The 14,030-nt window shown below is 44.6% G+C and overlaps 2 protein-coding genes and 1 non-coding gene across 4 annotated transcripts in view; 2 read left to right on the forward strand and 1 right to left on the reverse strand.

The window, feature by feature from the left end:
- The window catches only part of CBFB (core-binding factor subunit beta), a 53,610-nt gene extending 52,907 nt beyond the window's left edge, over positions 1–703 (forward strand). For both annotated transcript variants that reach the window (XM_049786464.1, XM_049786465.1), the window contains exon 6: positions 290–703. In XM_049786464.1, the coding sequence (XP_049642421.1) occupies positions 290–312 (23 nt within the window). In that variant the 3' untranslated portion in view covers positions 313–703. The remainder of the gene's footprint in view (positions 1–289) is intronic.
- Positions 704–7,886: 7,183 nt separating this feature from the next.
- Positions 7,887–8,017, reverse strand: LOC126028802 (small nucleolar RNA SNORA51). The gene has a single exon (XR_007502514.1). It is a non-coding gene; the product is annotated as a small nucleolar RNA SNORA51 (small nucleolar RNA).
- A 5,364-nt stretch (positions 8,018–13,381) lies between these two features.
- The window catches only part of PHAF1 (phagosome assembly factor 1), a 36,646-nt gene continuing 35,997 nt past the window's right edge, over positions 13,382–14,030 (forward strand). Inside the window, 1 exon segment of the mRNA XM_049786494.1 lies at positions 13,382–13,635. Within this exon segment, the coding sequence (XP_049642451.1) occupies positions 13,572–13,635 (64 nt within the window). The 5' untranslated portion in view covers positions 13,382–13,571.

Below are 14,030 nucleotides of genomic sequence, written 5' to 3' on the forward strand. Positions count from 1 at the left end.
GGTTACTTATGGCTCTGTGCTCAGAAATCGCTCCTGGCATGCACGGGGAACCACTGTCCAACCTGGGTTGGTCATTTGCAAGGCAAACGCCTTACCTCTGTGCTTTCTCTCCGGCCCTTAAGTTTATATTTTAAAGGAAATTTTAGCAAATGGTTTTGATTTTTTTTTTTTCTTATATGGAGATAATTACTGAAAGTTTTTGTTACCAACTGTTCTTGTAACTTGTTTTATACTTTGATTTTCAGAAGATATTTTAATTCTAAATTGTGATTTTTTTTTTTCTTTGCAGGCAAGAAGACAACAAGACCCTAGTCCTGGTTCCAATTTAGGTGGTGGTGATGACCTCAAACTTCGCTGATTAGCACAGTAGATGTGTGCACGCCAACCCCTCATCTTTATATTGTTAAATATCCATTGTTTCTAGTTGGCAGAAATAATTGATCAAAAAGACCAGAAACTGTGATAACTGGAAGTACTTTGACCTAATTCTCAACCTTGGGAAAATATAAGACATCACATACTGCCATGGTTTTGCACTAAAATTATACTTACCTGCATTCTAATTTTATATGCATGTAGCCAGTAATTGAAATTCTTTTCTGTGCAAACTTAACTTGATGGCATTATTTTAGTGAAGACTAATCCACTTAAAAAGCTCTTTTTCCCTCAGTTTTTATTTAAAAGTTAAAGTCTTCTAAAAAAATACGAAATGAAATTTTGTATGAGGATATTTTCTAATCAGTTGAACTCCCCCCTTTTTTGGTAATCATAAGATTTGGTGGGGAGGGCTTATATAGCTTCGTTATATAGCTAGGCATTCTTGGGTTTTTATTATTATTATTATTATTATTACGGTTTTCCCCTTCTCCTTTTGTGTTTTATAATCTATGGCATTTTAAAACTGCTGAGTTTGCATTATTTACAAGCTTAAAAAATACCTAGTAGCATAGAGCTGTCTGCCACAGCCTTTTTATACAAAGTTTACCGTTGTTAAAGTTGCAGTATCCTCTTAAATGTTGGTGATTAGCTCCTTACCATTTCAAACCCCAAAATAATTTAAATTGGTATTCTAATCAAATCTGTTCCAGATTTGCTCTAGATTCTGTTCTATAATCATGAGTTTGTATAGAGAGATTCTCCATAGATAAAAATATTCTACTGAAATGCCTAAAGAAGTCACAACCTGGCTTCTGTTTTATTCAGGGATTTTATTTTAAGTCAGTTCAAAAAAGGGATACTGGAACTTCTTGTATGTAACAACATATTAAACTGGAGACAGTGATTAAATCAGCTACAAAGCTAATATTAAAATCATGTTTTAAGATAGCTGCTTTTATGTGTATTTTATAATGCTTGCTTTTGTAAAAAAAAAAAAAACAATGCTGGATGATGAAAGATTAATCTTAAGAGAAAATGTTCACCTCTGCAGAGGATACATTTTTTTCATTAATTCTGGAAAAAAATTCACAGTTATATATATGTGTTATTTTCCAAAAGGACTATTAATAGAGCCTTTTGAGATGAATTAGTATAAGAATATTTTTTAAATAGGCTCACTGTCAAAATTAATGTTACCTTCTTTTTAAATAGAAGACTGGAACAAAGTGTTAAGACACTCTGCACCTCCTTACAAATATTTTTCATGACTGCATTCATAAAATGTTAATACATTTGTGAGTTTTTGCAAAAATGTATTTTATCATAATAAAATGGTATTATTTTAAAGAGTTTTAAAAACTGATATGGTCAGTTCATAAAATGAGCCTCTATAAGGTCATTGCATTTAAAACATATCTATATGTAGATATAGATATATATACACTTGATGAGGGAGGTTAACATTCACTGTATATAAATCTTACAATCCATAAACATCCTGTATCTCGGAATAAAAATGTTATATATTTGAAGTCATGCATGGTAAAGAGTGTGTTAATATTGTTATAAAACAACGCATCCTAAAAGACCATGCTGATCTCCTGTAAGTCCATACTATGAATGAATCTGATTGCTGTTTGGTGTTGTGCAGCTCACATGTTTACACGCTCAGTGCCCTAATTTCCTCTGAGGGAATCGCCTTTTAAGTGGTCCTTACAGTGGTGTTTTAAGGTTACTTTATTACAGAGCTCCTTGGTTTTTACTTCTGCACTTAATTTTTTTTTTAAATAACATAATGATGATGAAACATTTTTCTCTATTGTTTCTAGTTAAGGGCTTTCAGTCTACCAGTAACTAAGATCAAATGTTATTAAATGTTCATGTTCCGTCATGTAAATACTGACCTTTCCCTGTCATTTAGCACTTGCTGCTTTTGTCTGTCTTAATGCTGGCATTAAGATCATAAGCCCTTCCAATAGTGCAGGCTTTGAGAACTACTTTTATTAAGTTATTGATGCAATTTGATATTTCCATAATCTGTATTTAAACAAAATTACATCATTGCATCATTTTTTTTCTTAATTCCTCTCTAATAAAGATTGCCTTAAGCTACTAGATTGCTTTGCCACCATTAGCCATATGTTTAATTTACCTTCACAATAAACTTCGGTGTAGTAAAAACACAGTCTTAACTCTTTATTGTGTTCTGGTTTGTTTTTGTTTGTTTGTTTGGTTGGTTGGTTGGTTACTTGGTTGGTTTTGTTTTTGGGTCACCTGGCAATTGGGTTACTCTCTGCACTCAGTACTCACTCTAGGTGGTGCCCAGAGGACTATGTGGGAGGCTGGGGGTCCAACCTGGGTCAGCTTTGTGCAAGGCAAGCACCTTCCCCACTTTACTATGGTTCCAACCTCTTTATTGTGTTCTTGTTCAGGCTCTTGTTATGACATGAAAATCACTTTTGTTGTTTCTTTCCTGTATTTTGGTTTCCGGGCTACAACTTACTCCTGACTCTACTCAGGTATCTTTCACTCCTGGCAGTGCTCAAAGGGACTACATGCAGTGCTAGGGATCAAGCCTGGGTAAGCTGTGTGCAAGGCAAGCACGTAACCCCTTGTAATATCTCTCCGGCAACTGATTTTATTGTTTTATACTCTGCTTCTGCCTTTTTTGTTTTTGTTTTTTTTGGGGGGGTGGTTTTTTTGTTTGTTTTTAATACAGGCCACATGTAATGTTGCTTGTGGGGGTACGTCGCTTGTAGCACTAGGGTTTGAATCTGGCCTCACTGCTAAGTATGTGCTCTACCACTTGAACTATCTTTCCTCCCCTGATTCTACTGCAGCATTTTTTTAAAATAGGTTTCCTTTGAGTCGGGACTTCAGAGGGTGGACCCTCCAATCACTATGTGATGCTCAGGGGTTATTCCTGGCTCTGCACTCAGGAATCACTTCTGGGCAGTGCTCAGGAGACCAACCATATGGAATGCCAGGAGAGATTGAACTGAGTCAGCTATGTGCAAAGCAAGTACCTTACCCATTGTACTATGGCTCTGGCCCCAGAAAAATCTTTTTTTTTTTTTTTTTTTTTTTAAATTTTTGGGCCACACCAGCCAGCAGCACTTGAGTTACTCCTGGCTCTGTGCTCAGAAATTACTCCTGTCAGGCTCAGGGGACCATATATGATGCCAGGGATCAAACTCCGGTCAGCCGTATGCAAGGCAAGCGCCCTACCTGCTGTGTTCTTGTTTCAGCTTCCCTCATTTAAAAAAAAAAATGTTTTATTAGAAGAAATTTATTTACATGTGAAGCAGAGAAAGTGAGGAATACATTTCCTAAGGAGATCACTCACTGCTTTAGAGAGGAAAAAAAGCAGAGGAAGAGTTCCAGAATGATAGTATAGCAGGTAATTCCGAGAGTAATTCCTGAATATAGAGCCAGAAGTAAATCCCTGAGCATTGCTAGGCATGACCCAAAAATAAAATAGATGCACTTTTCTTTTTTTGGTTTTTTTTTTTTTTTTTTTGGGGGAGGGCCACACCCGGCAGTGCTCAGGGGTTACTCCTGGCTGTCTGCTCAGAAATAGCTCCTGGCAGGCACGGGGGACCATATGGGACACTGGGATTCGAACCAACCACCTTTGGTCCTGGATCGGCTGCTTGCAAGGCAAACGCCTCTGTGCTATCTCTCTGGGCCCTAGATGCACTTTTCTTCAGAGTGGAAAAAGAACAGTGGCATCTAGTGGTCATTTTTGCAAATTCTAAAGAAAACCTTTAATACAAATAGCCAAAAATACTTATTTTTTCAGCTTCATTGTTTTTGAAATCTAGCTTTGTTTATACAGCCTATAAGGTAAAAATATAAAGTAGTTAGTGACCGAGGAAGTGAGAGTTCAAAAATGAGTCAGGGGCCAGAGTGATATAGCACAGCAGTGTTTGCCTTGCATGCAGCCAATCCAGGATGGACCTGGTTAGATCCCTGGTGTGCCATATAGTCCCCCTAGTCAGGAGCAATTTCTTTTTTTTTTTTTTTTTTTTTTTTTTTTTTTTGGTTTTTGGGCCACACCCGGTGACGCTCAGGGGTTACTCCTGGCTATGCGCTCAGAAGTCGCTCCTGGCTTGGGGGACCATATGGGACGCCGGGGGATCGAACCGCGGTCCGTCTCCTAGGCTAGCGCAGGTAAGGCAGGCACCTTACCTCCAGCACCACCGCCCGGCCCCTCAGGAGCGATTTCTGAGTGCACAGCCAGGAGTAACTCCTGAGTGTCACAGGGTGTGGCCCAAAAAAAAAACAAAAAAAAATGACCTGTCCAAATTAGTACCATCTTATTTGGGGCATGGGGAAACCAGATAATACTCAGGGGCCATAGGACTATACTACACCTATTAGTGTTTAGCAGTAGGCCACCTACTATGCAAGCATTTTGCCACTGTACTGTCAGGGCTCCTGGTTCCATCTTTGTTTTTTTGGCACACTTGGGTTACTCCTGGCTATGCGCTCAGAAATCACTCTTGGCTTGGGGGATCATATGGGATGCTGGGGGGTTGAACCACGGTCCATCCTAGGCTAGCGCGCACAAGGCAGAAGCCTTACTGCTTGCACCACCACTCCGGCCCCCTGGTTCTATCTTTTAAGCTAGTCATTTTAGGACTGGAGAAAGGAGGTAAAGTACTTGCCTTGCTTGTAGCACTAGTGATTTTTGTTGGTTTGTTTGTTTTTGGGCCACACACAGTGACACTCAGAAGTTACTCCTGGCTATGCCCTCAAAAATCACTTTTGGCTGAGGACAATATGGGGGGACACCAGGGGATCAAACTGCGGTCCGTCCTAGGTTAGTGTGGGCAAGGCAGATGCCCTACTGCTTGCACCACCACTCCAGTACCTACATGTGAAATTATATTTACTATTTTTGTTCACTTTTGGGCCAAATACGGCCAGAGCTCAAGCTACTTCTGGCTTTGTGCTCAGGAATCGTTCCTGGCAGGCTCGGGGGACCATATGGGATACCAGGGATCAAACCTGAGTTGTCTGCATGCAAGGGGGTGGCCATGTGCAAAGCAAACACCCTACCCACTGTGCTATTGCTCTGGCCCCTACATATGAATTTTAAGTTAATTATTTTAGGAATATACTCAGTTGTGCTGGTGTTATATGAGATATTTATGGCTCATGTTTGGTCTGTAATATATTGTGTATTTGCCATACTTAATTTGAGATGACTTAAATGCTGATGTGGCACTGTTTTTTTGTTTTGGTTTTGGTTTTTGGTTTTTGGGCCACACCCCGAGGTGCTCAGGGGTTACTCCTGGCTATCTGCTCAGAAATAGCTCCTGGCAGGCACAGGGGACCATATGGGACACCGGGATTCGAACCAACCACCTTAGGTCCTGGATCGGCTGCTTGCAAGGCAAACACCGCTGTGCTATCTCTCCGGGCCCTGATGTGGCACTATTAAGTAGAATTCCAGAAAATAAGAATCATTTTCCTTAGGGACTAGAAGAGAGCTCTGTGGACTGGAACACTGGCTTTGCATGCAGAAAGCCTATATTCAATGTACAGCACCATATGTTAGCCTCTTGAGCACCACTACGTGTGACCCAAAAACAAAATCAAGAAATTTTTGTTTTGGGCCGGTGCCATAGCGCAACGGTAGGGTATTTGCCTTGCACTTGGCAGATCCAGAATGGACCTTGTTCAATCCCTGGTGTTCCTTATGGTCCCCAAGCCAGGAGTGATTTCTGAGTGCATAGCCAGGCGGGGTTACTGGCCAGCCACGTGCAAGGTAAACACACTACTGCTGTGCTATCGCTCCAGCCCCTAAAATCAAGAAATGTTATTTCAGCAATAGCTTCATGGTTCTGGTTAACTGTGTAACTAATAACTGGTACATGGCTCTGGACTGCCATGGGAAAAAGAATCTATTGATTTATGCCTCAAATGACAGTTGGGCACTTCAGTTTGTAAGTCACTGTATTAGCCATGCTGCAAAACATTGCTACCCCCCAAATTTTAAAACAGTCGGGGCCAGGGCCCGGAGAGATAGTACAGTGGCATTTGCCTTGCAAGCAGCTGATCCAGGACCAAAGGTGGTTGGTTCGAATCCCGGTGTCCCATATGGTGCCCCATGCCTGCCAGAAGCTATTTCTGAGCAGATAGCCAGGAGTAACCCCTGAGCACCGCCAGGTGTGACCCAAAAACCAAAACAAAACAAAAAGTCGGGGGCCGGGAAGGTGGCACTGAAGGTAAGGTGTCTGCCTTGCAAGCGCTAGCCAAGGAACGATCGCAACCACGGTTCGATCCCCCAGCGTCCCATATGGTCCCCCCAAGCCAGGGGCGATTTCCCCTGAGCATCAAACGGGTGTGGCCCAAAACCCAAAAAGCAAAACAAAAAAAAACAAAAAAACAAAAAAATGTCAGGGCCAGAGAGATAGCATGGAGGTAAGGCATTTGCCTTGCATGCTGAAAGAGGTGGTTTGAATCCTGGCATCCCATATGATCCCCCGAGCCTGCCAGGACCAATTTCTGAGCATAGAGCCAGGTGTGACCCCAAAACAAAAACAAACAAGAGAGAGAAGGGGGCCGGAAAGATAGCATGGAGGTAGGGCGTTTGCCTTGCTTGCAGAAGGACGGTAGTTCGAATCCCGGCATCCCATATGGTCCTCTGAGCCTGCCAGGAGCAATTTCTGAATGGAAAGCCAGAAGTAACCCCTGAGCACTGCTGAGTATGACCCAAAAACCAAAAAAAACAGCCATCTCAGTTTCTGTGGGTCAAATTCAGAAAAAGCCAGATCTTTGACCAAGGACTCTCATGAAGTACACTTTTCATTACAGTTACCTAGATTACAGTTACCTCAACTTGGTTATTAGAGCCAAAGAGTAGTACAGGGTTAAAGGTGAATAGTTGGGCCCGGAGAGATAGCACAGCAGCGTTTGCCTTGCAAGCAGCCAATCCAGGACCTAAGGTGGTTGGTTCGAATCCTGGTGTCCCATATGGTCCCCCATGCCTGCCAGGAGCTATTTCTGAGCAGGCAGGCAGGAGTAACCTCAGCACCATCGGGTGTGGCCCAAAAACCAAAAAAAAAAAAAAAGTGAATAGTCTTGCAGCCTAGAGGCTACTGAGCTCCAATGGATTGACCCAAGGTAATTCTTGAGCACCACAGCCTCAGAATAGCTTTGACCTGCGGTCTAGAGAGATCCCAGACCCTACTGAGCATGCTTGAGAGGTTCCCACCTCCCAGAGAAGACTGATTAAGGATTCCTCTCCACGCCTGGGCCACTGACTCATTTCCTCAAATACTGTAAGACAAAAACCTTGATTTTGGCCTAAGTTTTGGGATGAATACCCTTATTTGTGTGTCTCCATAATGTAGTTCAGTTTCACAGTTTGGAAGGTGATTTCCACGAAATTGGATGTATCTTTACCTGGTCTTGGGCTGCCGTATGTTAGAGGGGTGTTACTGAGCAGGTCACACTGAAAGGAATGTGAAGCGCTCTCTTTTTTTTTTTTTTTTTTTTTTTGTCCCCCAATTCACAATACAGACCAAGCAAAGGGTCTGTGTTGAGGTGTATATGGGTGCATTTACTGTACCTCCTCTTTCATACAGTTAGTGTAAAGAACACAGCCTGAGTTAAGAATTGGGAGGCAATAACTAGACCTTTTTTTTTTTTTTTTTTTTTTGGTTTTTGGGTCACACCAGGCAGCGCTCAGGAGTTCCTGTTGGCTCTACACTCAGAAATCGCTCCTGGCAAGCTCCAGGGACCATATGGGATGCCAGGATTCGAACCATTGTCCTTCTGCATGAAAAGCAAACCTTACCCCCATGCTATCTCTCCGGCCCCGTGAAGCTCTCTTGAAGGATGTGGTGTCAAAGAATTAGTGAACAGTCTTTGTTTTGGTGTTACACTTGATGGTGCTCAGGGGATACTCCTGGCTTAGTGCTTGGGAAACCAATGCCGGCCACGAATCAAATCCAGGTTTACATGCTTATGCACTTAGTCTTTTGAGCAGTCTCTCTGACCCCTGTGGTCATAAATCTTAAAATAGCCATGACCATACTGTGAGATCAATATATATGTATAATATTGAGGCCTGAGAAATAGCACAATAAATAGTGTGCTGTCTTGCCTACAGCCAATCTGGGTTCTGTCCCTGGCATTCATATGGTCATCTCAGCATGACAGAAATGATTCCTGGATACAAAGTTAGGAGTAACCCTCAAGCCCTCAGATTTTATCCAAAACGAAACAAAAAAGATAGTCAAGACAACATTGGTTTTTTTATCTCCTAAACATTAAGAGTGAAATTTGAATCTTTTGTTTTTGAGCCATAGCTGACTATACTCAGGACTTAATCCTGAGTATATAGTGTGGAGACACTAAGGATTAACTCCTGCAGAGCTCGAGGGACCATATGGGGAGCCAATCCTCTAAATACTGAATTTGGGTGCTGGAGCAATAGCATAGCAGTAGAGCGTTTGCCTTGCACGTGGCCAACATAGGATAGACCCTGGTTCGATTCCCAGCATCCCATATGGTCCCCCAAGCCTGCCAGGATCGATTTCTGAGCACAGAGCCAAGAGTAATCCCTGAGCACTGCCGGGTGTGACCCAAAAAATAAATAAAAATAAAATTTGAATTTTGTATTTTTTGTTTTGGGGCTACACCTGGTGGTGCTCAGGGGTTACTTCTGGCTCTGCACTCAGAAATTACTCCTAGCAGGCTTAAGGGAACCACATGAGATGCCAGGGTTTGAACCCGCATCAGCTGCATGCAGGGCGAACACCCTACTTGCTGTGCTGTCAGGGCCCCCCAAATTGTATTTATTTATTTATTTTGGTTTTTGGGTCATACCCAGTGGTTCTCAGGGGTTACTTCTGGCTCTGCACTCAGAAATTGCTCCTGGCAGGTACTGGGGACTATATGGATGCCGGAATTCAAACCACTGTCCATCCTGAATCTGCTGCGTGCAAGGCAAACACCCTATCACTGTGCTATCTCTCCAGTTCTGGAAAATGTAATTTTTTTTTTTTTTTTTTTTTGGTTTTTGGGCCACACCCGGCAATGCTCAGGGGTTACTCCTGGCTGTCTGCTCAGAAGTAGCTCCTGGCAGGCACGGGGGACCATATGGGACACCGGGATTCGAACCAACCACCTTTGGTCCTGGATCGGCTGCTTGCAAGGCAAACACTGCTGTGCTATCTCTCCGGGCCCTGCCGGTGACTCATTAAAGTGGGTGTGAGGGAGGTAAACTAGAAAAGATAGTGCTTCCACCTCAACCACCAGTGCATGGGCAAATAAATGCCTGCCTTGGATCAGGACTAGTCTACTAACACTGACCAGACATGGATGCTCAATTCTCACCAGTCCATGAGGCAGCCTTCAAAGTGTTGCCTGGAATCTTACAAAGCTGGGAGATGACCCTAGCCACCCGATTTGGGGGGAGCTGTTAGGCTTAGACTAAGGCAAGGAATTGGTCTTTGTAGGAAAGTCAGTTGGTCTAATCTTGGGTCAGAGTGTGGGTCTATCAACATTCCGTCAGAGAAAATAATTTTAGGAGGAGCTGAAATGGTGAAGCAATATAGCTTTTACTGAAATTTATTTAGAAAAATGTGAGAAGAGATAAAGAAGTATGTATTCAAGAGAGACAGTCTGCTCTAGAGTAGAAAAGCAAGCAAGCAAAGATACATAGAGACAAACAAGATACATGTTCAAGGAAAAACACAGGCTTGCAGAGGAAGCACTGAACAGCTTTTGAAAAGACCTTTTATAATCTGAATGTTTCCCTACCCCCTTGGAAGTTTGCACACATAAAATTTAATCTGGGGGCCCGAGCCATAGTACAGCAGGTAGGGCTTTAGCTTTGCATGTAGCTGACCCAGGTTGGCTCCTCAGCATCCATCCCATATGGTCCCCCAATCCTGCCAGGAGTAATCCTTGAGTGCAGAGTAAAAAAGCCCTGAGCACCACTAGGTGTGGTCCAAAAATTAAAAAATAGGTCAGAGCAATAGCACAGTGGGTAAGGCATTTGCTTTGCATGTGACTGACAAAGATTAAGTCCCCTATATTTCACATGATGCCCTGATGAACCTGCAGGACTAATTTCTGAGGGCAGAGCCAGGAGAAATCTCTGAGTATTGTTGGGTGTGGCCCAAAATCCAAAAAATTTATATTAAAATTATACTAGGGCCCGGAGAGATAGCACAGCAGTGTTTGCCTTGCAAACAGCCGAACCAGGACCAAAGGTGGTTGGTTCGAATCCCGGTGTCCCATATGGTCCCCCGTGCCTGCCAGGAGCTATTTCTGAGCAGACAGCCAGGAGTCACCCCTGAGCAATGCCGGGTGTGACCCAAAAACCCCCCAAAATAAAATAAAATAAAATAAAATTATACTAAATTAAAAACCAACTTCAGGGTGCCAGAACGGTGGTACAAGCGGTAAGGTGTCTGCATTGCCCGAGCAAGCCTAGGATGGATCTAGGTTCAATCCCCTGGCGTCCCATATGGTTCCCCAAGCCAAGAGCGATTTATGAGTGCATAGCCAGGAGTAACCCCCAAGTGTCACCGGGTGTGCCCCCCCCCAAAAAAAAAAAACTTCAGCTAAGGATCAAGAGAAAGTTAAGGGTGTTTTCATATGGAAATCCAGAGCACTTTCAGATGAAGCAAAGTCAATGTGGTTATACTAATCTTTGTAAAGAGAAACACAAAATGATTCGCAAATAGAGAATCAAAACATGGCTCAGGGACCAGGGAGGTGTGTCCCAGGAGTGGAAGCACATACTTCGCATGCAAGGGCCCAGAGTTATGTTTAGTTTTGTTTTGGTTTTCATTTGTTTTGGGGCCACACCCAGCAATACTCAGAGGTTACTCCCGGCTCTTCACTCAGGGATCACTCCTGGTATTGCTCAGGGGCCACATGGGATGCCATGATCCAAACTGGGTCGACCGCATACAAGGCAAATATTCTACCCATTTTATTATCCCTTGTGGACCAAGGAATTTGATCTCCAGCATCACATGTCCTGCAGAGTAAGCCTGGAACAATGAGCCAGGAGTGGCTTCTGAGCACCATTGGATATGGGCCAAGATCAAAAACAAAACGAACAAAAGAAAACATGTTCAAGCAGATCACAGAACAAATACCAGTGTGGGCATTAAGTAACCCTTATTTCTTGTCAGAGGTCACTCTAATAATAGTGCTATTGTTGCAAAACCAGTCCAATTCAACAAATCAAAAGAGTCCCCTCATTGACTTGTTAGATGTAGGTGGGACCCCAGTTCCTCCCACACTAAAACAACAGTCTGGTAAGAGATTCGGTGCTTTCAAGACTGTGAAGGTGGAATGCCTTAGGCAAGGCATGTCCCAAAAGTGTTGTGACTGCCATAGGAAGTGGGAGGAGACTAAAGTTTATTATGCAACTTCTCAGCTTTGGGGAAGCAAAACAAGTAGAAGACTTGCCAGGTGGTGAATCTGATGAGCCAGAACCTGGGAGATAAAAGAGTTCAAATCCAGGTGTGTACTGACTTGTGGATATCATACATCTCACATCTCAAATAGGCAAGACCATAATAACTTTGGAAAGATCTGAAAGAATTATAGTTCCACTTAAAAATGTTTGAGCCTTGCAGCTTCTGCAATTTTTTTTTTCTGCCAGAGATCAACGCCAGGTTTCATTCTCTATGTGCAAGGCACACCACTACTGAGCTCCATTCCTGATCCCAACTTATGTGATCTTTTCACAATTCTTGCCTCTATTCCATACTTCATGTATAGTGTCATGACTTGGTCAGGCATCCTTCCTCTTCCCTTGTTCTACAAACACTTCGAACATCTCATAATCATCATTGATAAAGGCAAATTGGTTCTGATTAATTTTCATTTATAAAATACGGCCAAACGGAATCTTCTCTTCTGTCAAATGACATGGGAAGGACAAGTCTGTGTCCCATCAGTCTGGGTCACACAGCTTAAATTTGCCAGATCCAATTGAGATGGATATGCAGGCCACTGTCAACCAGGCTTTATCAGATAGGGACATACCTGAACAGTAGTAGGAGCGATAGTCTTGATGATGTCAGTCTTTGTCCCAACAAACTAGAACTCAGTGTATTCCCACCCCCTTGAGTCTCCAATTGTGCGTTCTCGAAAGTCACTGCTTTTTGCACCCAGTGACTGAGTGGCATCTATAAGGAGCCACAGACAAGTATCAGGCAGCAGTGTCATATGGGTTGCGCAGTGACCACATCATCGTGTGAAACAGTGCGGTGGTAAGGAGGTCCTTCCTCCCTTTGAGAAAGTTTATCCTGTAGTCCACAAAGGAAGTATAATGTTGGCCTGGGGATAGAGGGATGGATACAAGACATTTGCAACAGGAATCAGGGAGAGAATCCTAAAAAGACAGTAGATGTAGGGTTGTTTTATTTTGTTTTTTCTTTATTGGAAATGATGCAGATTAATCACTGGCAACAATTTTCTTTGGGTAAAAGAGAGAGAGGAGAGAAAGAGGAGAGAGAAGAGAGAAGGAGGGAGAGAGAGGAGAGAGGAGAGGGAGAGAGGAGAGAGGAGAGAGGGGCGAGAGGAGAGGAGAGGGAGAGAGGAGAGAGGAGCGAGGAGAGAGTGAGAGAGAGAGAGAGAGAGAGAGAGAGAGAGAGAGAGAGAGAGAGTTTATCCTAAGCATCCAAACCCTGGGCGAGAGAGAGGAGAGAGACAGAGACAGAGACAGAGAGTGAGTTTATCCTAGGCATCCAAACCCTGGGCCTCAGCTAGCCAGCCATGAGGGTCAACAGGGGCCGGGCCCGCCTTTTGCGCATGCGTGATCCCTCCCTCCCTCATGGCTCCGCCCCCGTCGACGGAAGCTCCGCCCCCGCCGCACTTTACGGCCGGGCACGCCACTTGTGCCGCAAACGCGCCTGCTGCTGCCGCCGCCGCTGCTGCTGCTATTGCTGCTGGCGCTGCCGCTTCTGTCTATCCAGCCGCGGCTGCTGCGGGTGACGTGAGGTGAGGTGAGGCGAGGTGAGGTGTTGGCCCGGCGCCGTCTGAGACCAAGGAGGAGGAGGAGGAGGAGGAGGAGGAGGAGGTGGAGAGCCGTGCTCCCTCCGCGGTCCGGGCCGAGCCGGCGGGTCAGCCGCTTGCTTTGTCTCTCCAGCTCCGGTCGCGTCTGCTGCGCCGCCTAGGAGGCCGCCCGGGCCCGGCGAGCCGAGCCAATGCTGGATCTCGAGGTGGTGCCCGAGCGCTCTCTGGGGAACGAGCAATGGGAGTTCACGCTCGGTGAGTGGGGGGCCCTGCCTCGGGACCCGGGGCCCCATATGGCTCGCCAGACGCCCGGCCCTGACCCCTGACCCCGACCCCCAATCAGGTCCCGCGGCTCCCCTTTGCTCCGTCCCCTGACTTTAGGGGCCGCTTTAGTTTAGGGCCCCAGTCTCGACCCGCCCCGCCAGGCTCTCTATCGCCCGTCCAAGGCTCCCATGGCGTTTGTCATGATGATGATATTAATTATTATTCTAATATCGTGGCTGACACACCCCAAACACTCCCGACCAGGCCTGCTCTGCTCTCTGGGACGCCCCGATCGCGTCTGCCTCCTCCTTGGGACCCCCGGGGATCACTTTGGCCCTTGCAACTTCTCCACTTTACTGCCAGGGTAGCTCCGACCCCGGAAACAC

Source organism: Suncus etruscus, chromosome 14, assembly GCF_024139225.1.
Source record: "Suncus etruscus isolate mSunEtr1 chromosome 14, mSunEtr1.pri.cur, whole genome shotgun sequence".
Lineage (NCBI taxonomy): Eukaryota > Metazoa > Chordata > Mammalia > Eulipotyphla > Soricidae > Suncus > Suncus etruscus.